General features: G+C 47.0%; 1 protein-coding gene across 2 annotated transcripts in view; it reads right to left on the reverse strand.

The window, feature by feature from the left end:
• LRRC56 (leucine rich repeat containing 56) overlaps positions 1-25202 on the reverse strand; it is a 170485-nt gene that overhangs the window by 26732 nt on the left and 118551 nt on the right. For both annotated transcript variants that reach the window (XM_026657633.1, XM_026657634.1), the window contains exons 6-7: positions 14500-14596; positions 13893-14090 (exon numbers count right to left, since the gene is read on the reverse strand). In XM_026657633.1, the coding sequence (XP_026513418.1) occupies positions 13893-14090; positions 14500-14596 (295 nt within the window). The remainder of the gene's footprint in view (positions 1-13892; positions 14091-14499; positions 14597-25202) is intronic.

Genomic DNA, 25202 nt, shown 5'->3' on the forward strand with positions numbered 1-25202 from the left:
CTCCTGGGACCCCTGCTCCTAACTGCCCTCCAGAACCCCACTCCCTATTTATGTACAGGCGTGACTACCTGCCCTTTCCTGGTTATTATACGCGGCCAGTCCGCATCCACATCCAGTAGTTAAAAAAAAAAAAATAAACTAATAATTTAAATTGGAATTTCATCCATTAATAAGTATTTATTATATAATTAAAACCATTCTATTGAAGGACAGATATTAAATAACACTAAATAAGTTAATGTTCAAAACAATATTAAAAATTTGAAAATTTAGAGCATGGAAACCAAAATAGCTAAAATTTAGTTTTGGCAAGATACACGGAATGGAAACTCCGGGATCTTTACCTGTCACTGAATATAGCCATCATACCAATAGTGGAATATAAAACAAGTCTACATATACTCTCCTTAAAATTTTTACTTCTGTCCATTCCCAATAATTGTAACAAATCATTATTACCTTCACTCCACTTGCCACGCGCCCCAAGCACAAAACCAAAGAAGTGAATATTTTTACCTCCCGTTAAGTTTTTAATTTCTTCCTCTAACTCAAGATAATAAGCCACCTTCTCACTGTGGGCTTGTTCCAAACTTCCGGCATTATCCTCCCATCGCACTGTAACATCAACCACCACTGCTGTATCTCCTTTTATAAATATAATATCCGGCTTTCTTAACTCACCCTTACTATTTCTCAAATGGGGCTCTATCATTGCCTTCCTCCCTAATTTACCAACCTTATCTACAACTGCAGACACTACTCTATTATGCCTTTTTATCCTAGCATTCTTAGTCTTATAACATTGTCCTGAGATATGGGGAACAGTCTCCCGCACTTTACCGCACCATCTACAAAGAGCATTCACACCTCCTCTTCCTCTTGCTAATGTCTCCCTAGTAGGATAAATATTTGCCCTAAGCTGCAATGCTGCGATATACGCTGACGATTTAACTTTACTAGAGTTTCTAAAAATCGAATTACTAATTAAATCATTTTTAAAATATTTTATCCCTATTCCCTGACATCTCAGTTCCGACCATCTTAAAAATTCCTCTTCCCTCCATTTCTTGGGATGAGATGTTACTGCACTAAATGACAATATTTTATCCACAAGATTTTCTCCTGCATATAGATAAGATAGGTCCATCCAATCATCTCTCGAGACAATATGTCTCCTCCATTTACGAATTAACATATTTGGGATTTGCACACTAAACTTAGTGAGAGCTAAACCACCATCCCTACCTCTAGAATAAAATATCCCATCTGTGATACACTGAGGTAAATGTAAAATCTCTTTAACTATTTTTCTAACTAACACATCAAGATCGTCTAAAAGATTAAAAGGGGGTTCTATTAAAAGAAGATTATAAAATAGCTTCGGTAAGATATATGTCTGTAAAATTAATATTTTTTGGGCCGGTTTTAATGGGGCCTTAATTAAATTCTCACTCCAATCTTTCAATTTTTCTTTAAGTACCGGTCCCCCTACACCTATCCAGGGATCTATTCTAGCCCCTAAATATTTTTCAAAATCCCCTGGTTGAACATATTCAATCTCCTCTGACCCTATCTGCCAATTATCCTTAGGATTAACTACATAGGTTTTATGTTTAGTTAAAATATGAAAGCCTTTCGTTTTCTTCACATTAACAGAGAGATTAGTATTTTTACAAAACTCCTCTAAGATACCCAAATTTTTAATCATTCCTTTATATGAGCTACTTAAAATTGCCACATCATCGGCAAAAGCCAATGACGTGACACCATTACCCTTAACATAAAAACCACTTCCTTCTACTTCTAATCTAGTTAAAAGGGGATCCATAGCCATATTAAACAAAACTGGGGACAACGGGTCACCCTGCTTGACCCCCCTCCTAATTAAAATAGACTCAGTAGCTTCATCACCCACCCATACCCTAGTTGTGCAATTATCATAAAGGTCCCTAATAATATCTATAAAATGTTCATCTATACCAAATCTTCTCAACCCGGCTATTATATGTTCGTGTCCCACAGAATCAAATGCTTTAGCCAGATCTACGAACACTATTGCAATTTCATTCCCATTTCGTTTAGCCCCTTTAATCAAATTATCTAATATAGCAATATTTTCCTCACACCCAGGGGCGGATATAAACCCTTTTTGTCTACTACATATCTTAACTGTTTCCACCAGTCTTTTTGCTAATATTTTGGTATAGATTCTAATCCAAACTGACCCAATTGTCAATGGTCTCCAAGATGTTAACTTCTTCATTTCCTCCTCATCTTGTGTCTTTGGTATTAAAATCGTTCTATTTTTCTTAAATTCATCTGGTACCTGTCTATTTAGAAACCATATATTAAAAATTTTTGTAAGTATTAAGGAGTCTAAATTAAAAATATCCCACAAATTGCTCACTTTTACTTTATCTGGGCCAGGAGCACTATCTTTTCTTATTTCTCTTAAAGCTATTCTAATCTCATCCACAGAGATCGGACTCATTAATATATCATTATCCGCATTCTCTGTGGATGATGGCCACCCTATCATATTACCATGTCCAATTGTTCCCAAAATATTGACATAGTATTCCTCAATTTCTTTCATAGGGATAGCACACTTAGCCTTATCTGGCTCTCCCATTATAATGCGAGTCAATCTTCTTCTATCCTTATCAAATAATTGTTGATAGAATTTATACTTAGCTTTCTTTGTAGCATATCTCCTAATTGCATTAAATTGCTTCCTTCTCCCCTCCTTTCTCATCTTCCCTTTTCCTTTATTCCTCAACTCTATTTGACTTTCATTTCTAGGGTCCTTTCCCTCTACTAATGAATAACATAATTTTTCCAACATTGCCCAACCGAGAGCTTTTGTTAAATCCTCCTTTAATAATCCTTCAATTTCCCCTAAACTATTTATTATTTCTCTTCCCTCCCTACTTTGTTTTCCCCGTTTACATATTTTCTCCACTAAATCCACTTCTGGGTGTCCTTTTAGTGGGAAAATCCTCTCTCTTGGGGGCGGAATTTCTAATATATTTACTCTAATGTCCTCTACCTCAGTCACTTCCTCCCTATCTCCTGTTACCACTAACTTCTTCTTTGCTAATTCTCGTCTTTTATCTGATATTTGTTTATTCGTTTTGGTCCTCATCTCGCTCTCAATACATTTATTTATATTCCTTTTCCCAATATATTTCCTTTCCAACTGTATAAGCTGCGCAACCTCATCTTTGGTCCATATACGAGATCTAGTCGATCCCTCTTTGATCTTACTTTTAGCAGCCATATCTTCTTTTCTTTGCTCATTCCTCACAGCAGGGTGTCTATGTCTACAGTGTTGGCTCAATCCAGATCTAGTATGAAAACCAAGCCCACAGACCGAGCACGTATGGCTCTTCATTGGGGTATCCGCCTTCTTGGGTATGCACTTGGGGTAGTGGCAAGCTATATTATGATATTGAGAAGATTTTCCACATTTACTACATACAACTCGTATGGCTTTACTTTTATGAACCACATTAATGTGTTTGGCCCATTTACCAAATGTTGGTAATATCTGGGGACATATTGGACAATTAAAACTATCAACGGGATACTCTAAATAAAAAACCCCATCCTTCCACGAACTACTTTCTAATATATTTATATTACTACCAGTACTGTTAAGATCCTTATTACGATCCCTATTAAAATCAGTACTTGGTCTAAAACTATTTAATAAACTAGACCCATTAACTAAATGAGCATTAAGATATCCCGATTCGCTAACATATGGATCATCAAATGTACTTAAATACTTAAAATCTGGATTGAAACTTTCCATAGTTAAATCATTAAAAGTGTCCCCTGTAAAAACCATCGGTAAGATAGATAAAATCTCCTCACCATGATCATCACAAACATTCTCCTCTACCTCCTCTCCATGCTCCACTGGGAGGACTTGATTCTCACTCTCATGCTCATGAGACTTCATTATAGTCCAAACCATTTTATCCATTGGTCCAGCGACCCTGATCACACCCCTAATATATTTAACACTGTCAGCCGGGGCATCAAAGCCAACAGCGGGGGCGTTATTAACCCGGTCCAGCGCCAATCCGGTATAAAAATATAAATTCCTTTTTTCCATAGCTAAAAGATTTACCCTTCTCAGGGGGAAACTAACCCTTTCCAGGGGGAAACTAACCCGTACCTGGGGGAAACTTACCCTTTCCAGGGGGAAACTAACCCGTGCCTGGGGGAGACTACCCTTACCAGGGGGAATCTAACCCTTACCAGGGGGAGTCAACCCGTACCTGGGGGAGGCTACCCTTACCAGGGGGGCATCCATGTGGCACCATATGGGGCTGCCCAACCCCATCCCACACCCCACTGAATGTGGGATGTGGGTTCGTCCTCCGCAATCCGCCTGGCTATCCAAGCCAGTTACCGGCTCTCACCACGAGGAGGTAGCGGTTGGACTTGCAATCCAGAGGCTTTCCTCAAAGAGGGGTCCCAAACAGCATAATGTCGAGCTCTAACGGGCGTGTGAGAAAAGGCTCAGATCTTGGTAGGGGTTGCCCCTATTGACCGGGCTCACGCCCACCCCCACCTCACCGATAACCCATTCTCTCACTACCCTCAGGCAATGTTTCCGTCCAAGCCCGACAGCTGAGAGGGTCCAGAGACGCATGGAGAGCCATTAAGCCTCCCTGTTCCTTGTCCCCTAACTGCCCCCTCCTAAGACCCCCCACCCTAACTGCCCCCCAGGACCCTACCCCCTACCTGTACCCTGACTGCCCAAAACCTTCTCCACCCCCCCAAAAAGCCCCCCCCGAACTCCCGACCCCCCGCCCCCGTCTCTTGACTGCCCCCTCCAGAACCTCCCTGCTCCTTCTCAGACCCCCTGGCCCCCTTGTTGTTGGCCTTCGCCTAACATCTCTGTGAACTTGCTCACGAACGACCAGAGCCGTTCGTCCCGGCACGCTGGGCAGCAGCGGGGGAGGAGTTCCAGACTGCCGGAGGCGATCTGCGAATGCAGGGAGGGAGGGAGGGAGTGAGCTCTGCTGCAGGGGGGAGGAAGGGCTCTCTCTGGCTGTCGGAGCCCCATGTAAGTGGCACCATCCGGCCGGCTGCCCTGTTAGCCGCGCGCGCTCTGCATGGGGGGTGGGGGGAGGGGAAGTCCGGACATTTACAAATTCCCCCCGGACGCTATTTTTAGCTCAAAAAGCCGGACATGTCCGGGGGAATCCGGACGAATGGTAACCCTATCTAGGTGCTTTGCCTTGCTCTTCTACACTGGTGATAATATGCTTTTTACCACAGTTGCCAACTTTCACGCGGTAAATAAGTACCCTGACTTTCACAATAAACCAAAAATCAAGCTAATCCCATTTCAAAACAAGGCCAAAACAAGCCAATCCCTAAGAACTCCAACACTCTATGTGACTAGATCCTCCTGGCGTGCAGTCTGGGACTGTGGTGGGCCCGCTGTGCACTCCTGACTCTCCCCCCGCCCCCTTGCCCCTGCTTGCTGGGAGCCAATCAAAAAAAAGAAGCTACAACAAGCTACAAGCCAAAAACTAGCCAACAAGCAACTCACAAGCCAATTAAGCCAAAAACAAGCCCAATTTCTGTGTTTTGTTCACAGGTTTGGCATGTCAGCTTTTTACTACTACACCCATATGAAAGTAATAATGAGAGAAAACAATCATGCAGTCTCAAACTTAAAATGGTCATTTTGGGTTTCTCCCAAAAGCTATGAAAAGAGGGGGATGAGGAAGAGGACAAATTGAAAGATTAATGTTGTTACATTGTATTGCTGACATCCTTCTGAAATCACAGCACAAGAGGCTGAGGTTTTTACAAATCGCAGCAGGGTTATCTGACAAAGCTCCATGATCTCTCATGTTTGAGAAGTTTAGTCCCCAAAGAGCAGAGATAATGTAACTGGTTTCCAGAGGCCTCTCGGGTACTGCAAGAATAGACAAGAAATGTTGAGGGTGACTGGCCCCTAATGTGAGGATACAGAACACTTGGGTGGGACCATATTAAGCGATTAAAAAAAATATTTTTAAACTAACTAGGGCAAGATGCAAACTGGTGTCCTGGCTGAAAGACTTTGATCTCATTTCCAATAAAAACTGGGAACCAATGGAGACAAATGACCCATTGGTACCAGAAAGGCTGCAGGAGCTGGCACCTTTCAGAGCAGCTGAGAACTTGCAGGGAAATCTGTTTTATCTGCAAGGCCTAGCTGATACCAGTGGGATCATTTGTCTCCATTGGCTCTACCTCACTCCTTAGGGAGACATGCAGGATACGTGCTTTGCAATGCAAGCTGTGGGAATAGGTGCCCCATGCCTAACGGTGAGGCAGGGGACTTTGAAAATCTTCCCCCTCATTCCATGCCACTAATTCTGGCTTGGCTTCAGTGAAGGGAGCTTCAATGTGCCCCGTTCAGCTGACTCTTTGTGTACCTTGCCCACACGTTCAGCCAGGTTTCCCTGTGACCTGCTCAAATCTCTCAATGTGGATCTCACCCACATGCCAACTGAAAGCTGGTTCAATTGTGGCCTGCCCAGCTCTCTCAGTGTGGGCCTGACCCATGTACCATCTGGGGGCCAATTTCACTGCTGCCTGCTCATGCCTCTTGGCCTGGACCTTGCCCACATGCTGTCTAGGAGCTGGGTTCCTGTGGCCTGCTCAATTCTCTTGGTGTGGACCTCGCTCATCCGCCGACTGGGAGCTGGGTGCAGGCAGCCCGCTGTCCCTGCCATTTCTGAGGGGAGGAGAGGTGCTGTCTTTCAAACCCTCCTCAGAAAGCCACAATAATTTTTTATTTTTTTAGTTTAGCAGTTTTGAGAAGAAACCTTCAAAGCCATAAAGAAACCTGAGAAATAGTTAATTACAAATCTTTCAAAAATCCTCTGAAAGCTCTGCTCCAAGGGGCACCCTGGAGTCTGCTTGGAGGCAGAGAATTCTGGGAAGTTCTTCTGAGGGCTGGTCCTAAGCCCAGGCTCAGCGCAAAGATCTTGACTGCCCCACTGGCCATGGAAATGAGGAATACCCACTGTGAAGATTGACATGGGGACTGAGAAAATATTATTTTCCTGCTAAAAGGTAATGGAGGTTTAAAAAAAAACAAAACTTAACAGCCTGCTCCATGCTCCCTGGTGAGCAGTGAAAGGGGTTTGGGCTGGCTAGAAAGCAGGAAGAAATTAAACTCTAGCAACTCTTGGGCAGGTTTGCAGCAAATGGTAATAGATTTAATGTTGCACAAATATGTCCACTAGCGTGTGGGAGAAAAAACGGTTACTCACCTTTGTAACTGTTGTTCTTCGAGATGTGTTGCTCATATCCATTCCAATTAGGTGTACACACGCTGCGTGCACGATCGTCGGAGAATTTTCTACCCTAGCAACACCCGGTGGGGGCTGTGGAGCCCCCTGGAGTGGCGCCTTCATGGCGCTGGATATATACCCCAGCCGACCCAGCGCCCCCTCAGTTCCTTCTTGCCGGCTACTCCGACAGTGGGCACGGGGGGCGGGTTTGGAATGGATATGAGCAACACATCTCGAAGAACAACAGTTACAAAGGTGAGTAACCGTTTTTTCTTCTTCGAGTGCTTGCTCATATCGATTCCAATTAGGTGACTACCAAGCCTTACCTAGGCGGTGGGGTCGGAGTGAGACATCGCTGTGTGCAAAACCGCTGATCCGAATGCAGCATCGTCTCTGGACTGCTGTACAAGCGCATAGTGAGCAGCGAAGGTGTGGACCAATGACCAAACTGCCGCTCTACAAATGTCCTGGATCGGGACATGAGCCAGGAAGGCAGTTGAGGAGGCTTGGGCCCTCGTTGAGTGGGCGGTGAGGCGCGGCGTCGGGGCACCGGCCAGGTCATAGCAAGTACGAATGCAGGACGTGATCCAAGAGGAGAGACGTTGCGAGGACACCGGTAAGCCTTTCATCCGGTCGGCCACTGCAACGAAGAGTTGCATCGTCTTTCTAAACGGTTTCGTACGCTCAATATAGAAAGCAAGGGCCCTGCGTACGTCCAAGGAGTGCATACGCTGGTCTTGACGGGTGGCGTGCGGCTTAGGATGGAAGACCGGGAGAAATAGATCCTGGTTCACATGAAAAGCTGATACCACCTTGGGAAGAAAGGCAGGGTGGGGGCGAAGCTGCACCTTGTCTTTATGGAAGACTGTGTATGGAGGCTCAGACGTGAGCGCCTTGATTTCAGAAACACGTCTTGCTGAAGTGATGGCTACAAGGAAGGCTGTCTTCCAAGATAGGTAAAGGAGTGAGCAGGTAGCCAATGGCTCGAACGGGGGCCCTGTGAGCTTGGAGAGAACCAGGTTAAGATCCCATGCCGGAATGGGTTGGCGTTGCTGTGGATATAGCCGGTCTAAGCCCTTGAGGAATCTGACGACCATCGGGTTAGAGAAGACCGAGGAAGCGAGTTCTCCTGGGTGGAACGCCTATATGGCGGCCAGGTGAACCCTGACCGAAGACATCGCCAAGCCCTGCTGTTTTAGGGATAGGAGATATTCAAGTATAAGAGGAATAGACGCCTGCAAGGGGGGCGTGGCCCGCTGCTCGCACCAACAGGAGAACCGTTTCCACTTGGCTAAGTAAGTGGTCCGTGTAGAGGGCTTTCTACTTCCCAGTAAAATCTGTTGCATGGGATGTGAGCATCGTAGCTCTGTCCAATTCAGCCATGGAGCATCCACGCTGTAAGGTGGAGCGATTGCAGGTCGGGGTGACAGAGTCGGCCGTGGTCCTGAGAGATCAAGTCTGGGCATAAGGGAAGCGTGATTGGAGTTTGTACCGATAGCTCCAGAAGCGTGGTGTACCAGTGCTGTCTTGGCCAAGCTGGAGCGACTAGAATCATACGTGCCTTGTCTCTGCGTAGCTTGAGCAGCACCCTGTGGACCAGTGGGAATGGAGGGAAAGCGTAGAACAGCTGGTCTCTCCACGATAGGAGGAAAGCGTCCGACAGGGAGCCCGGAGATCGCCCTTGGAGGGAGCAGAACACGTGGCACTTCCTGTTGGCTCGTGAGGCGAACAGGTCGACCTGGGGAAATCCCCACCTCTGGAAGATGGAATGGATGATATCAGGGCGAATTGACCACTCGTGCGTCTGGAAGGATCTGCTGAGACGGTCCGCTAGAGTGTTCTGGACTCCAGGGAGGAACGATGCCATGAGATGTATCGAGTGGGCAATGCAGAACTCCCACAGGCGAATGGCCTCTTGGCATAGGAGAGACGACCGGGCTCCTCCTTGCTTGTTGATGTAGAACATGGCCGTGGTGTTGTCTGTGAGGACTGACACGCAATTGCCATGCAGGAGATCGAGAAATGCCTGACAGGCTAGGCGCACTGCCATCAGCTCTAGAACATTGATGTGCAGAGCTAGTTGGGATGCGGTCCACAGGCTCTGGGTATGGTGCTCCCCGAGGTGAGCGCCCCAACCTAGAGATGAAGCATCCGTGACTAGGTGCAGGGAGGGTTGTGGGGCGTGAAATGGCACTCCTACGCAAACCGCCTTGTGATCCAGCCACCAGGTGAGAGAGGTCAAGACCGAGTTCGGAACCGTGACCACCATGTTCAGGTTGTCCCGATAAGGACGGTACACCGACGATACCCAGGCCTGAAGTGGACGAAGCCGAAGTCTGGCATGCCTGGTTACGTAAGTGCAAGAGGCCATGTGTCCCAACAGGCCGAGGCACGTCCTTATTGTGGTGATTGGGAAGACCTGGAGTTTGTGGATGATGTTTGTGATGGTGTGAAACCAAGTGTCTGGCAGAAGAGCTCGGGCGAGTCTGGAGTCTAAAACTGCCCCAATAAACTCTATTCTCCTGGTTGGGTCCAGAGTGGACTTTTCTTTGTTGAGTAGAATGCCTAACTCGTGGAATGTTTGTAGTATTATCTGGATGTGGGCCTGAACTTGCTCCCTGGTGCGGCCGCGCACCAGCCAGTCGTCTAGATACGGGAACACCTATATCCTTTGTCGATGAAGGTATGCTGCCACGACAGCCATACATTTGGTGAACACTCTCGGAGCCGCGGATAAGCCAAAGGGAAGGACGGCAAATTGGTAGTGCACATTGTTTACTACAAATCGAAGGAAGCGCCTGCGTGGGGGGTAGATTGCTATATGAAAATATGCGTCCTTCATGTCGAGGGCGGCATACCAGTCTCCAGGATCCAGGGAAGGGATGATGGTCCCCAAGGAGACCATGCGGAACTTCAACTTTACTATGAATTTGTTGAGTCCGCGTAAGTGTAAAATGGGTCGCAGACCCCCTTTTGCTTTGGGGATCAGGAAGTAGCGGGAGTAAAACTCCCTGCCCCTTAACTCTGGGGGAACCTCCTCTATGGCCCCCATACAGAGGAGCCCAAAAACCTCCTGTGTAAGGAGATGCTCGTGAGAAGCGTCCCTGAAGAGGGACGGGGAGAGGGAGTGAGAGGGGGGGAAACGAAGAAAACTGAAGAGCGTATCCCCTCTCCACCGTGCGAAGGACCCAACGGTCCGAGGTTATAAGGGACCAAGCACGGTGGAAACGGGAGAGGCGATCCCGAAAGAAAGGAAATGGATCCTGGGTAGTGGCTGGCACGCCGTCCTCGAGCGCACCTTCAAAAGTTTTGCCGAGGTCCTGAAGGTGGTCTAGGAGGGCCTTAGTTCTGACCGGGTTGGGGGCCGGTCGACCTCCGTCTACCTTCTCATCCCTGCCTTCTGGGGAAGTCCTGTCTCGGACGAGGAGGAGGAGGGTAGAACCTTTGTGGCTGGGGCCTAAAGGGCCTGTGCTGGGGTCCTGGGACATGCATCCCCAGGGAGCGCATGATGGTTCTGGAGTCCTTGAGGCTCTGCAACCGAGAGTCCGTCTTGTCCGAGAACAACCCCTGGCCCTCGAACGGCAGATCTTGCAGGGTCTGCTGCAGTTCTGGCGGTAACCCCGAAACCTGGAGCCAGGAGACGTGTCTCATGGCTATCCCCGACTTTAGTGTCCTGGCGGCCGAGTCCGCTATGTCCAGGGAGGCCTGCAAGAAGGTCCTAGCCACCTTTTTACCTTCCTCCACTAGGGCCCCGAACTCTTCCCTTGAGTCCTGGGGGACCAACTCTTTAAATTTACCCATGGAATTCCATGAGTTGTAATTGTACTGACTCAGGAGCGCCTGTTGGTTTGCGGCTCTGAGCTGCAGACCCCCCGCTGAGTAAACCTTGCGCCCAAACAAATCGAAGCGTTTGGCGTCCTTCGATTTGGGCGCTGCCGCCTGCTGACCATGGCGCTCTCTTGCGTTCACTGAGGAGACTACCAGTGAACACGGCAGAGGGTGTGTATAGAGGTACTCATGGTCTTTAGAGGGGACAAAGTACTTCCTCTCTACACCTCTAGCAGTGGGAGGGATGGAGGCCGGGGTCTGCCATATGGCATTAGCGTTAGCCTGGATCGTACGAATAATGGGCATCGCCACCCGGGATGGGGCATCAGCTGAGAGGATGCTCACCACCGGGTCCTCCACCTCCACTATCTCCTCAGCCTGTAGGTCCATATTCCGTGCCACCCTACGCAACAAGTCTTGGTGGGCACGGAGGTCTATTGGAGGTGGGCCTGAGGCTGTTGTACCCGCCACCGGCTCATCTGGGGAGGATAAGGAGGACACCTCAGGGGGTAAAGGATCCATATGAGGGTCCGGCTCCAAGGGTCCCTGATGTGCAGGATCCCCTGCACCGGGGTCTGGGGCCTGCGTGGGTGTCGGCACTGGAGCCTCCATGCCCCCTGGAGGAGGACGGGAGATGGTGGCCTCAGGAACCCTGGGTTCAGAGTGTACCGAGCGAGAGGCCGCTGGTGGAGCCCCTTGAGCTTGGTGATACGCCCATGGGGTTCAGAAAGACCAATGTGCAGGGTCCTGTCTAGGGTCCTCTGCCCCCTCCTGCCAATGACCCAAGTCGTCTGCAGCCTGACCCTGAGCAGGGTATGCTGATCGGGAGGCCCCTTCCGACGAGCGAGACGCTGATCTTGAGGGCCAGGGCGGTGCCGAGCGTGGTTGCAGGGGCTCGTCCTGGTACGGTGCCGAGTGGTGCTGGTCCACAGGCGAGCGGTCTCTGCGCGGTGCCGGTGAGTGGTACCGGGATCGAGAACAGTGCCGATGGCCATGCCGGTACCGGAATCCAGATCTGGATCGCGAAGACGAAGACCGTCTGTAGACTCGGTGCCGGGAGCAGCCTTGCGAAAGGGAGCGGCGCTCATACCGGTGCCGGGAACTGCGTCTGGACTCCGACCGGTATCGATGCTCAGGTCGGTGCCGAGAAGTAGACCGGTGCCAGGAGGAAGATCTGGGCTGCGAGTACGACCGGCGCCGAGATGAAGATCGGTGCCGGGACTGCGAGCGGTGTTGGGACCTGCTCCGAGACCGGGAGCGGTGCCGCGAGTCCACCCTCGGAGATGGAGGGTGTATCAGGGCAGGCTTGCCCCTGGATTGCACAGCACGAAGGGCATGCAGTGCCGCGGGCTGAGACGGCGCCGGCTCCGTGAGGGCGATGAGGTCTTTCGCCGTTGCAAAAGTCTCCGGTGTAGAAGGGAGACAGGGCTCAACCACAGGATGAGGCGGTGAGCCAGTCTGCACCGGACTCAACGGCCCTACACCCGGTGCCGGAGTCAACGGTGTTGACGATGCCTGCACCCTCTGGCGCTCCGAAGCCGGACGCGGCTCTACCACCGGTACAGGGGGAGCCGGTGCCTGTTGGACGGCAGCGTCCTGGGTCTTGCGGGGTCTTTTATGTCCCGGAGACAGGGAACGGCGCCGAGGGGCTTGCGGCGGACGCGGTGCCGAGGGAGGACGGTGCCGTGGGGCCTTATCCGCGTCTGCTCGCGGTGCAGTACCGGAGGGTGCCGCTGGGGCGCTGCGCACCGAGGCGCTCGGTGCCGGAACTTGGCACACCGAAGGAGGATCTGGGCTAAGTGCCGCCTCCATAAGGAGCTGCTTAAGTCTGAAGTCCCAGTCCTTTTTGGTCCTGGGCCTGAAATCCTTGCAGATCTTACACTTGTCCGTCTGGTGAGACTCCCCTAAACACTTCAGAAAAGAGTCGTGAGGGTCTCCCGTTGGCATAGGCTTAGCACAGGTCGCGCACGGCTTAAAGCCAGGAGCCTTGGGCATGAGCCCGGCTGCGCGCCGGGGGGAAAAGGCGGGATAATAGCCCCCTTAACCCCCGCTAACTATTTATAACTATTTATAACTACTCTACAAACTATTAACAACAACTACTAATCTAAAGAATATAACCAACTACTATCTTACAAGAACTAACAAGTAAAGCTAGGGAGAGTGAAGAACAGCTATGCTGCACTCCACAGTTCCAACGACCGTCACGGGCGGTAAGAAGGAACTGAGGGGGCGCTGGGTCGGCTGGGGTATATATCCAGCGCCATAAAGGCGCCACTCCAGGGGGCTCCACAGCCGACCCACCAGGTGTTGCTAGGGTAGAAAATTCTCCAACGATTGTGCACGCGGCGCGCGTACACCTAATTGGAATCGATATGAGCAAGCACTCGAAGAAGAAGTGTTTATTCTTGTCAGAACAATTTGCTTGCTAGTTTATTTTACCCTACACCCACATGTATTAGGAGATGTGCTATGAAAGGAATTCCTACTAATATCAACACTCCCCTGAAGCCATTAGGGAAAAGGCCTTGTCAATCGATACTAATGCTTCCTCTGTTCTTCCTTGTGTTCATGGGATGTGCCTTTAAAAAAAAAACTATAGAGAAAGCGGGATAGAATAGAAAAGAGAGAAAGAAAAGACCTACTATAACAACAACACAACGGAAGTATTTCTGTGGATACCTGATTTACCAACTCAAGATAAACATGTGCAAAATTTAACACAAGAAATCTGGAAAAGGTTCTCACCTCTGAAGACTCTGGGTTTGGCTTCAGGCAAATAAGATTCCCCTCCACTGTGAGACTGTTCAGTTTGCCACAGAGTCCCAGGTACTGAATCTGGTTGATGTCCTCAATATTGTTTCCTTCCAGGTCCAGAATCTCAAGATGATCCAGCAAGCTCACTTGGCTCAGGTCAGAAATATTGTTATAGGCTATATAGAGTTCCTCAACAGAAGTAAACAGAACATATAAACCACAGACTTGCCCAAATTACATTAAGCCACTTACTGACTGACTTCAAATCTTTAGGATATTGATTACTATAAAGAGCTAGAAACATCAAAGAGAATGCTCAGGTACTAGTCTGGGCATAGTGTTTCCTATCATGGCTACTGCCATTTTAAGTCAATGAGATTATCATGGAAATAAGTAAGTGTGTTCAGGATCAGACAGCGGTGTTGTAGTAAAAAATAATTGCTTTAGCATCTTCAAAGATTAATAAATACAAACTCAAGGTGCTCAATCAAAATCCTTTAGGAACTTTTAAAAAAGTAACAGTACAATTACAGAAAGAGAAATATTAACTAAAGATATCGACCATAGGAGCATATTGAAATGACCCAGTTTTACCTACCTTCAAAGAGCTACAGGAAGAGATTCCATCTAAATCTGTGAGCCCACAGCGAGCCATCCACAATACTTGGAGATGAGACAATGTGCTTCCAAGGTCCCTTGTAAGAGAAACAATTCAAGCACTGATTTAAATGGAAAAAGAAATTTAAAAGACATTTTGTTTCCCCCACATTGGAAAATCTGATTGTTTCCTCATAGCCTGTATCCTCAACAGGCAGGAAATATAGAGAAACAGTGCAACTCTCATAGATGAAGAAAGAGATTAAGGCTGTATAGTGAACTGTTTTATTCTAATATTTTCCCCCAAACACACTTTTGATCTCCAGTGACAACATGCCTCATGGAACAGATTTGCTCACAATTCAAGAAATCCATTAAAAATTCTGCCAAGGGTTTACACTTTGGTGATTTTTCCATAATTCAAAGCAAGTTAGATAAATGCTACAAATTCTGTAAGAATTTATTTCTGTTGTTTTTACTACATATAATCCAAATTAATACATCAGATTTTAACCCCCTGCTCTTGCCTTTTATCACAGTTTATGTGGCACTTTTCCTCTCCTTGCATTGGAAGTGATAATCATTTTAGCAAATAATATTGCTTGGATCAGTAGAAAATGGTAATCCACCCCATTCCATCTGCCCACCTCGTAGGCCTAGCAACAGGTGAGTAAGGGATTGATTCTGCAAGGTTCTAAGCATTCTGGCCCTAATCCAGAAAAGCACTTAAGCACGTTTAACTTTGTGCACGAGTTGTCCCATTGACTTTGCACAGACATAAATAGCTACATAAAGTACAGAAGTAGTGGCAAATCAAGCCCAAGGTCTTTAGCACTATCAATCCTATATATCATTGAGCTACACATGCATATCATTTAAATGTAAATGAGATACAATGGCTTGACAAACCCAGAAGAGACCACTGTATCCAACCCTAGACTTTCCCCACCATAGAAGAAGCACTGCACCCTCTCAATACCAATGGAAAAAGTCTTCCCCACTTCCTAGTCATTGTATTTATTTTAGATTCTTCATAGAACAAAGCAAACAACAAAACTTAAGAACCATCACAGATCACTCTCCAGTCCAAAGCCTGTGGCTTCCGTTGTAGCAGAGAAGAGTGATTCCTTTATGTCTCTATTGTTTACTGTATCACTGCTGCTGTTAAAGGCAGATTCTCATGTATATTGGCATAGATGCCTTGACTTCACTGGAGTGGTTTCAGTTCACACCAGCTGAGAATCTGGGCCACAGCAACAACAACGATAAAATAAACAATAGACACAGAAGAATCATTCTTCTCTACTATCAAGATTACGGTCCTTTCTGTGGACTCACTGACCAATCTCTGCTGATATCAGCAGGTTATACAATTCCTTAACTGGCAGGATCATAAAGCTGACCTGACGAACAAACCCACTTGCTTAAATCCTGCTGGTACTGGATAAGACCCTGCAGAAGAGGCAGAATTGTTAGGTTTCTTTCCAGGAACTAGCTTAGGTCTGTTCATCCAGGAGGGTTTGCCTCTGAACCGAAAGGGTCACAATGTGCCATCACAACCCATCCAGCATTTGTAAATAGCCTCTCCAGTGAATATTTCCACTGTACATTGTTTTATTCAAAAGTAACTGATTTCAAGGCAACCTTGAGGCAAGAATGCACCGACTGTAATATTTACTGAAATTTATAATTATAAAAGCAAAGGGTGGAGGGGAGAAACAATGTAAAAATGAAGCAGCTGCCACCAAGCATGGCAATGCTTACTGCCTGAGCAACACACCAATAAATTCAAACCTGTTAGTTATGACTAACGTGAAGAAAATGCATTGCTCATTTCATGACCCATTTACGCGCTGATCAGCCTTTGAGAAATGTGGGTGGTGTTATTTTGGTTTGAAAATCTCCTTTTCCCTATATCATCAGACCCAGGTAAATGTAAAATGGTTACCCAGGATATTCACATTTTCACACTATTAAAGTGGAAAGCAAATTATTTCTGTTAAATTCTCCATATGTTGCAGTGAAAGACAAGATTGAAAACAATCAGAACTTGATATTTTACCAAATTTTAACCAAAAAAACCCCAAAATAATATTTGTTTGTGTCTTGTACTTTCTATTTTAATGTGTATCATTCAAAACATAACTTTTGGCATTATGTTTGCCTCCTAAGAGTTCCTCCGAATTAAAATGACTGATGCTGAGTCAAAACAATATATTAATTTTATGTGTATTTTTTACATGACTGTTTTAGAGTGACTGCCACCACCTCATAGTTACAGCCATGATTCTGCAATGCAGACCCCAGCACCCTCACAGAGCTCCACTGACTCCAGCAGTGTTATTAGTGTTAAACATAATTGTGCCTGTAGTGTGTACAAGGACAAGTCATGTTTTAAAAGTGTGTTAGCTAGTCAACTTTAATCCCAGTCCCTTCCGAAGTGACCCGCTCTCACATTTGTAAACGTGAATTGACCCTGTTTATTCCAGATGCTAAGTCATGTTTAACATTGTGTTAATTAAAATGTGTTAGTTAATCCAGGGGTTCTCAACCTTTTTCTTGCTGAGGCCCCCCTCAACATGCTATGAAAATGCCAGGGCCCGGGGAGGGGAAGCTCGGGGGGGGGGATCCTTGGACATAGGCATAGTTTTACTTCTATTTGGGGGGGGGGGGAGGCAAGAGCTGGCGGGGCTCGAGCCAGCTCCGCACAGCAGGGTCCAGGGAGGGAGCACCACCTCCATCCCTGGCCTCATTCAGCAGGCCACCCAGCCTGTCTGGGCTGTGGGGGGGACGCAACCAAAAAATGTAACTCAAAGGGGGGAGTCAGTTCAAAAAGTTTGAAAACCGCTCAGGGTGAAGGTAGGAGGTAACTAGGGGCTGTGTGCGGGCAGGGCGGTAGCTCAGGGTGTAGCTAGGGCTGTGTGCAGGCAGGGCGGTAGCTCAGGGTGCAGGCAGGGGGTAGCTAGGGGCTGTGTGCGGGCAGGGCGGTAGCTCAGGGTGCAGGCAGCGGGTAGCTAGGGGCTGTGTGCAGGCAGGGGGTAGCTAGGGGCTGTGTGCGGGCAGGGAGGTAGCTCTAGGTGAAGGGAGGGGGTAGCTAGGGGCTGTGTGTGGGCAGGGGGGTAGCTGAGGGTGCAGGAAGGGGGTAACTAGGGGCTGTGTGTGGGCAGGGAGGTAGCTCTAGGTCAGTGGTTCCCAAACTGGGGTTTGCGAAACCCTGGGGGTTCGCAGAACGTTAGAGGGGGTTCGGCAGAAAAATTTCACTAATGGCGGACAGAGGACCCCGGGCACTGGAAACAGCAGGTGGGACCCGGTTGTAGGGCAGACACCCCGAGCCCCAGGGAGAGCGGGGCTGGGCAGTTGGGGCTGGCAGCCCGAGTCCCGGTGGTCAGCGAGGGAGCCAGCAGCCCGAACCCCAGCGCTCCGCACGGGGCTGGCAGCCTGAGCTCCAGGGAGAGCGGGGCCGGGCAGTTGGGGCTGGCAGCCCGAGCCCTGCCCCCGTCAGCGGGGGAGCCGGCAGCCCAAACCCCAGCGCTCCCCACGGAGGGCTGGCAGCCCGAGCCCCAGGGAGAGCGGGGCTGGCAGCCCGAGCCCCAGGGAGAGCAGGGCAGGGAGTTGGGGCTGGCAGCCCGAGCCCTGCCCCCATCAGCAGGGGAGTCAGCAGCCCGAACCCCAGCGCTCCCCACGCAGGGCTGGCAGCCCAAGCCCCAGGGAGAGTGGGGCAGGGAGATGGGGCTGGCAGCCCGAGCCCTGCCCCCGTCAGTGGGAGAGCCGGCAGCCCGAACCCCAGCCCGAGCCCCAGGAAAAGCAGGGCGGGCAGTTGGGGCATCCATCACACTGAGGAAATTTAAACTTAAATCCCTGAAAATATTCATTTTTAGGAGAGGGTTCACGAGATTTCACAACTTAGTGAAAGGGGTTCGCGGGCTGTTAAAGTTTGGGAACCACTGCTCTAGGTGAAGGGAGGGAGTAGCTAGGGGCTGTGTGTGGGCAAGGAGGTAGCTCAGGGTGAAGTGAGGAGGTAGCAAGGGGCTGTGTATGGGCGGTAGGGGGGCTCCCAGTGCAGCTCCCAGCTTCGGGGGGGGGGGGGGGCTGGGGTTCCCAGCTTTAGCCCCCTACTGCTCCTGGCTTGGAGCGGGGGGAGGTTTGCCAGCTTCAGCCCCACGTCACTCCCGGCTTCAGGGGCTTGGGGGAGGGCCGCCAGCTTCAGACCCACGCTGCTCCCAGCTGGGGCGAGGGGGCCGCCAGCTTTAGCTCCGTACCACTCCTGGCTTCAGTGCCGAGGTTCGGGGCACCGGGTTTCAGCCGCAGGGCTCTGCGGCCCCCCTGAAAGGGCTCGCGGACCCCTGGTTGAGAACTGCTGAGTTAATCCATCTTCAAACATGATGTATTTCCTAGTCTGAACACAGCCTTAAGGGGCACTGTGTAAAATAAAAATTACTTTTTGAAGTTCTTACCTATGAGCAAACTTTAAAAATCTAACTTACTTGTCAAAGTTCATGCTGGATAATAAAAATGCACAAATCAGTTCTGCTTCTGTTTATAGTTTTTGGAACTGATACTCATCCAACTAGCCCTTGATGGGAGCAACTCCTTTAAAGCTAATGTAGTTAGAACTGGTGTGACAAAAGAATCAGAGCCTGTGTCTCAGGCTCACAGGCACATGTAGAATGCTGCAATGTTTGGGATGTAAACACTAGCAAGACAATTTTTGTTACTGTTGCCGATTTACAAAAACAGTTTCTTTGGCATTAAAAAACCCAGATTAAAACCAGCGGCGGCTCCAGGCACCAGCGCACCAAGCGCGTACCTGGGGCGGCAAGCCGCGGGGGGCACCCTGCCTGTCCCTGTGAGGGCAGCAGTCAGGCAGCCTTCGGCGGCACGCCTGCGGGAGGTCCGCCGGTCCTGCGGCTTCAGCGGCAATTCGGCGGTGGGTACGCCGAAGCCGCGGGACCGGCAGATCTCCCGCAGGCATGCCGCTGAAGGCAGCCTGCCTGCCGTGCTTGGGGCGGCAAAAAAGCTAGAGCCGCCCCTGATTAAAACCTTTATCTTGGTTTTGGGTTTTATAAAAACGTATTTCTACAATGCCTAAATATGGGGCTAAAGTTGACTGACAGTGTCCAAAGCTGCAAAGCTGACCATTAACTCAAACCAAAGAATGCATCACAATAAAGTACGAGAACCTTAGTTTTATAAGATGTACAATTTGATATCACTGGGCCTGAGTCTGTGCTCTGCTTTACAAAGGGGGGCACAAAGCAAAGCTAACTGGGCCCTGGGAAATACAGAAGGGCACCATCGGATTAAAGGAAGTGACCCAGTGCCACTCCTTCCATGCAGTATCCAGTGTAGAGGGATGCCACCAAATTTTCTAGGGCAGGAGGGGACTGGCCACAGCACTTTGTTCTTTGTCTGTCCTGGGCTTCAGAGAAGCTACTGCAAGTCGAGACAGCAATGGGGCTCCTCTAACTTATGCTGTGGGCTGTGCCAGCCATTGCAACAGCCCAGAATCCTGAGTGGTGCAGCTCTGAATTTGTCCCAGGGTATTTTTATATTACTTCTATAAAACAATGTCAAGTCAGACTGCTTGTTACAACACGGCACATCTGCAAATATTTTATTTCTGAACTAACATAAGGAACATTTGGAAAGCTTTGGATCACATTTGCAAAAAAAAAAAAAAAATGTTCATGCTTGTAGCATCAAAAAAATTCCCACATTAATTAACGCACAGTAATTCCCACTGAGAATGCTGCTGCTAAAAGATTGCAAGGTAAAATAGCAGTTGAACTCAGAGTAAGCTGCCCCTGACAAGACAATTGCATGCACCTGCATTTCTGAAAGTATTTCTACATTTTTGTTGGCCATTTGGAAGAAAAGTTAAGAAATTCCAAAAGATGGGAGTGCCTCATCTGGAACCAGCTCTGCTTCATTTGGAATGTACAAGTTTGTGGGGGTTAGCGAGTCTTGGGAAATATTGCACATGTATTGATCACATTTTGTGTGTATGTTCATATATTTAAGTGCAACGCTCAACTGAACTTGAACTACAGAGCCACAACTGATGCCTCTCTAATAAAAATAGAAAAGAGGAGATTTACATTTTAACCACAATTTATGATGGAAATTAGGAGGAAAAATCCATTTCTATTATATTTTTAGAGTGAGGAGGTCCAGAAAAGAATACAATTTTTAGAGAAACAGTGTTCATGAAGATTGTTGAAGATACAAAATGATCCTTCATACCACTATGCTAGGTTAATTATTAATTATTATTATTTATATACTGTAGCATCAAAAGGCAGAAATCAGAGACCAGGGATCCATTGTGCAGAGCTCTGTACAAACAGATAACAAGACAATCCCTGCCTCACAGAGCTGATTTAAATGGTAAGCTCTTTGGGAGAGGGACTATCTAACTAATAAGTGATTTCTGAGTAGAGATGAAGTTCCACAAAAAGGCTGAGGAGTTTCTGGCAGCTAGCAGAGGTGGCAGATAAGAAATGTAGGGCCCAGCACTAATGAATGATGAAGATAAGTTGGACAGACGATTATGTACAGTATAAAACAGGATCTGGGACAAACCGTACTCCATTCTAGGGGGCACCGATCACACAAACACACATAATAATAGACACTTCTGTTCCTAGTGGATAAGTGTCCCGATCACCACAAATGATATTAATTAGCAGAAAGGCTAAGGAATGAAGGGGCATAGAGATTAAACTACCCTTTCATTCCTGCAAGTGTTTCTTCCAGGTCATCTTTGAGCCACACTGCCAAAGCTATGTGTGAGAAGCTGCCACTTCCCATGCTGTACCTTCTGGTGATGAACAAAGGACTACAGTTTCCAGGGGTGCCAAACCAGCAGCTTTCAGAAGCAATCATCATTTCATGCACAGGCCTCAGCTTGTGTGTGTGAGGAGCGTGAACAGAGTTCCAAAACACGCTTTACTATCCAAAAATATAGAAAGAACTTGTGCTAAGAAACCAATATGTACTCACACAGCCACTGCCACTTATGTTGCCATTTTCACAGGCAGTGAAAAAAGCTGGAGAGTTCTATTCAAGGGAGCTTAAAGCTGCACTTCAAATTGATTTTGGCTCAAGAAAATGAATATAACAGTATGAAAACTATGCTCCAATTTTCTCCACACAGGTTTGTCCAGTGAGTTCCTACCACTGCAGTGCTATGTTCCTGTCAGGGTGTTGCGACATCCTTCCAACTTGCACAGAACCATTCAGGATTTCTTTTGTGAAATCCAATTCTCCAGACAGCTCATCACTCTTTGAAATGAGGGGGGAAAAAACAAGTTTGCTTTACAACAACTAATGACATTTTGAAAAACAATAACTTGTTCTTTTAATCCAGCACACTGGTTCGTTGGGGATTATTAGTTCACTTGAGCCAAAATTCTACTGAATGGAGACCAGACTTTAAAAGCCAAATTCTGCTTTTGGTTTTGCCAGCGTAAGTATGGAGAAGCTCCACTGATGTTAACGGAGCTACTCCACACTTACACAAATGCAGCCTTGAGCAGAATCTGGTCCTAAATGTCTATTAGTGGGAACACTGTACTGTTTAATTTGGAAGTTATTCAGAATCATTCAGCTAAACCACAAAGCATCTAAGCCACCCAATTTGCAAACAATAACTGTTTTCTAAACACATATATCTTTGTTTAATGAATCCTAACATGCAATATTCTTCCAAAATCATTTTAGAGGCTATTCTTTTCTTTTCTAAAGAAGGCCATCCTAAAGATGAATATGCTAGCTATTAGCCAACTTTCACCATTAAATACAGATTTTAAAATAATGACCAAGTTACTGGCTTCCTGCTTAGGAAAAAACAATCTCCTCACTGATCTATAGAGATCAAGACAGATTTATTAAGGAGTGTAATGATAACAGAGATCTGGTCCATATGTCAGTATACAATGGTTTGGTTGTACGGGTAATTCTAACATCAGAAGCAAAAATCTTTAAAGTTTGTATGTTACTTAAATCAATAACATATGCTTAAATGGGAAGTTTACATAATAGTGTCATTGTTCTCTCAAATGGCTATAAAGTACTCAAAACTGTAAAACAATGTGTGCGTCTGTGCGCTTCTCTTGTTTTAAGTCTGTGACACAGCCCCCAACTCAGCAAGCAGATAAGGGGATATTCTTATGTCTCTGCAGTGTCCCTTTGCAGCCAAAGGGGCTCCATGCAGGGGCAAAGACTTACCTACCCAAGTGGATCTGATAGCAGAATTGGAGGCTTAGCAAGTTTACCAAATACAAAGTAATATAATTAGGGAATAATGATTCTCCTTTGTCTTGCACCTCACAGTCATCTACACCTGAATGCAGTGGGTGGAAAATGCTCCCATTCTGATATGTTAATATCTTGTACCCACTTTGCATTGGTACAAATGATTGGCCCTGGTGCAAGGCAGTGGTGAATAAGGTCCAGACTTTTGTTGCAAAAAGCCTATTGTTACGTTGCTGTAATGCCTAATATTTTATCCTCATTTTGCCTTTAGAACTGAGCAGTCTTTTCTTAACAAGTGTTCCTAAACTTGTTCTGCAACATCATCCTCAGACTCTGAAAACTAAGTGAGAATAAGGCTTTATAGAGCTATTTTTAAATTTACAGGTGGAAAACATCAGTGGAAGGCAAGTGTGCTCAAGTCACATGAGTTGAATAGGAAGCTTGCATCTGCACGGTTTGGGTTTAATAACCGGTGTGTTTTGTGAAACTCTATTTCCATTATTCCTTTTTACACGCAAATGCAGACTCACATTTCACTGTGAATGAAAAAGGTGGTGTTGGTGGGTATCTTTGCAGCCTAGTGTTTTGCTGAATGTTTTTAATAGGGTTTTTCAGGCAACCTTCGTACTAACTAAAACCTTTATTTTCCAAGTGTTGATGACAGTCAGTTTTTCTCCGAATAGAAATATTTTATGGGTTTTTCTTGTTTAAACATTCAGATTTGGAGTGGGGGCAAAAGCACTATATAGCGCTTTTCTTCTATAGAGCTCAAACTATCATTATCCTCCATTTTATTGATGCAGAAACTGAAGCACTGAGAAGGAAATGACTTGCCCAGACACACACCAGTCAGTTGGGAACAGCACCCTGGTCTCCGGGCTCCCAGTCCAGCACCCTATGCACTAGGGACCTTTATATCCCCAGTCTCAGAGTTGCTCTAATTTGCAACCAACAGCAATAGCTCCCAAGGAGTTGCTGCAACAGCCTATGATCACTGGAGAAGAGTGGACCCTGGCCATACCCCCTCTCCCCAACACTTCCCCTAACCTGGGGTCGGGTAGGTGTAGAGATGGCTACAGTACCAGGGATTCCAATTGCTGAACAGCCAGACTACTCAAGTCTGAGGCTGAGGATCTGGCCCAGAATGTACAACTGTCCATCTTCTCTTCAAACTGTTTTTCTCCTCTGAATCTCATTGCTGCTGGTAGTTACTTGTTTTGAGTGTTTGCTGTCCAGGGTTGGAGCCAAAGATGAGTGTATGCAACCACATTGGTAGCTTTAATCTGGAAGAATGGTCGGGCTAATCCATAGACAAATTTGCTACGAACAAGGCAGCTAGAGACACTTCTGCACTTCATGGGTGAAATCCTAGCTTCATTGAAGTCAATGGCAAAATTCCCATTAACTTAAACAAGGCCTATATTTCACCCCAGGAGTCTGTCTTTCATAGGGGTGAACTCTCTGAGCATCTTTTACTAGGCTAGGATTGCTCTGCTGAAGCAGATAGGTGTGGAGGACGCCAGCAAGGATACAACCAACCCCTCCAAGTTGTGTTTCAGGGCTACACCTATCTTCATTTTTGTGATATATTCATGTATTATGGTTTCTTATGCCACCATTACATCCACTGTAGCAATCATGACATAAGACTTGCAGCGCTATCTGCAAATATTTTGTTTCACAATTCAGAGCATATCAGAGTAGAACCCCATTTTATATGAAATCCTGCTCATCTGAACTAACTGAAACAAGGTAAAAAGAACAGGAGTACTTGTGGCACCTTAGAGACTAAAAAATTTATTAGAGCATAAGCTTTCGTGGGCTACAGCCCACTTCTTCGGATGCATATAGAATGGAACATATATTGAGGAGATATATATACACACAAAGAGAGCATGAACAGGTGGGAGTTGTCTTACTTAATTGGCCTCTCAGAGTTGGTAAGAGAAAAAAAACTTTTGAAGTGATAATCAAGATAACCCAGTACAGACAGTTTGATAAGAAGTGTGAGAATACTTACAAGGGGAGATAGATTCAATGTTTGTAATGGCTCAGCCATTCCCAGTCCTTATTCAATCCTAAATTGATTGTATCTAGTTTGCATATCAATTCCAGCTCAGCAGTCTCTCATTGGAGTCTGTTTTTGAAGTTTTTCTGTTGTAAAATAGCCACCCGCAGGTCTGTCATTGAATGACCAGACAGGTTAAAGTGTTCTCCCATTGGTTTTTGAGTATTATGATTCCTGATGTCAGATTTGTGTCCATTAATTCTTTTGCGTAGAGACTGTCCGGTTTGGCCAATGTACATGGCAGAGGGGCATTGCTGGCACATGATGGCATATATCACATTGGTAGATGTGCAGGTGAACGAGCCCCTGATGGTATGGCTGATGTGATTAGGTCCTATGATGATGTCACTTGAATAGATATGTGGACAGAGTTGGCATCG

The sequence above is a fragment of the Terrapene carolina genome, unplaced genomic scaffold (assembly GCF_002925995.2).
Source record: "Terrapene carolina triunguis isolate 2854851 unplaced genomic scaffold, T_m_triunguis-2.0 Scaffold250, whole genome shotgun sequence".
Lineage (NCBI taxonomy): Eukaryota > Metazoa > Chordata > Testudines > Emydidae > Terrapene > Terrapene triunguis.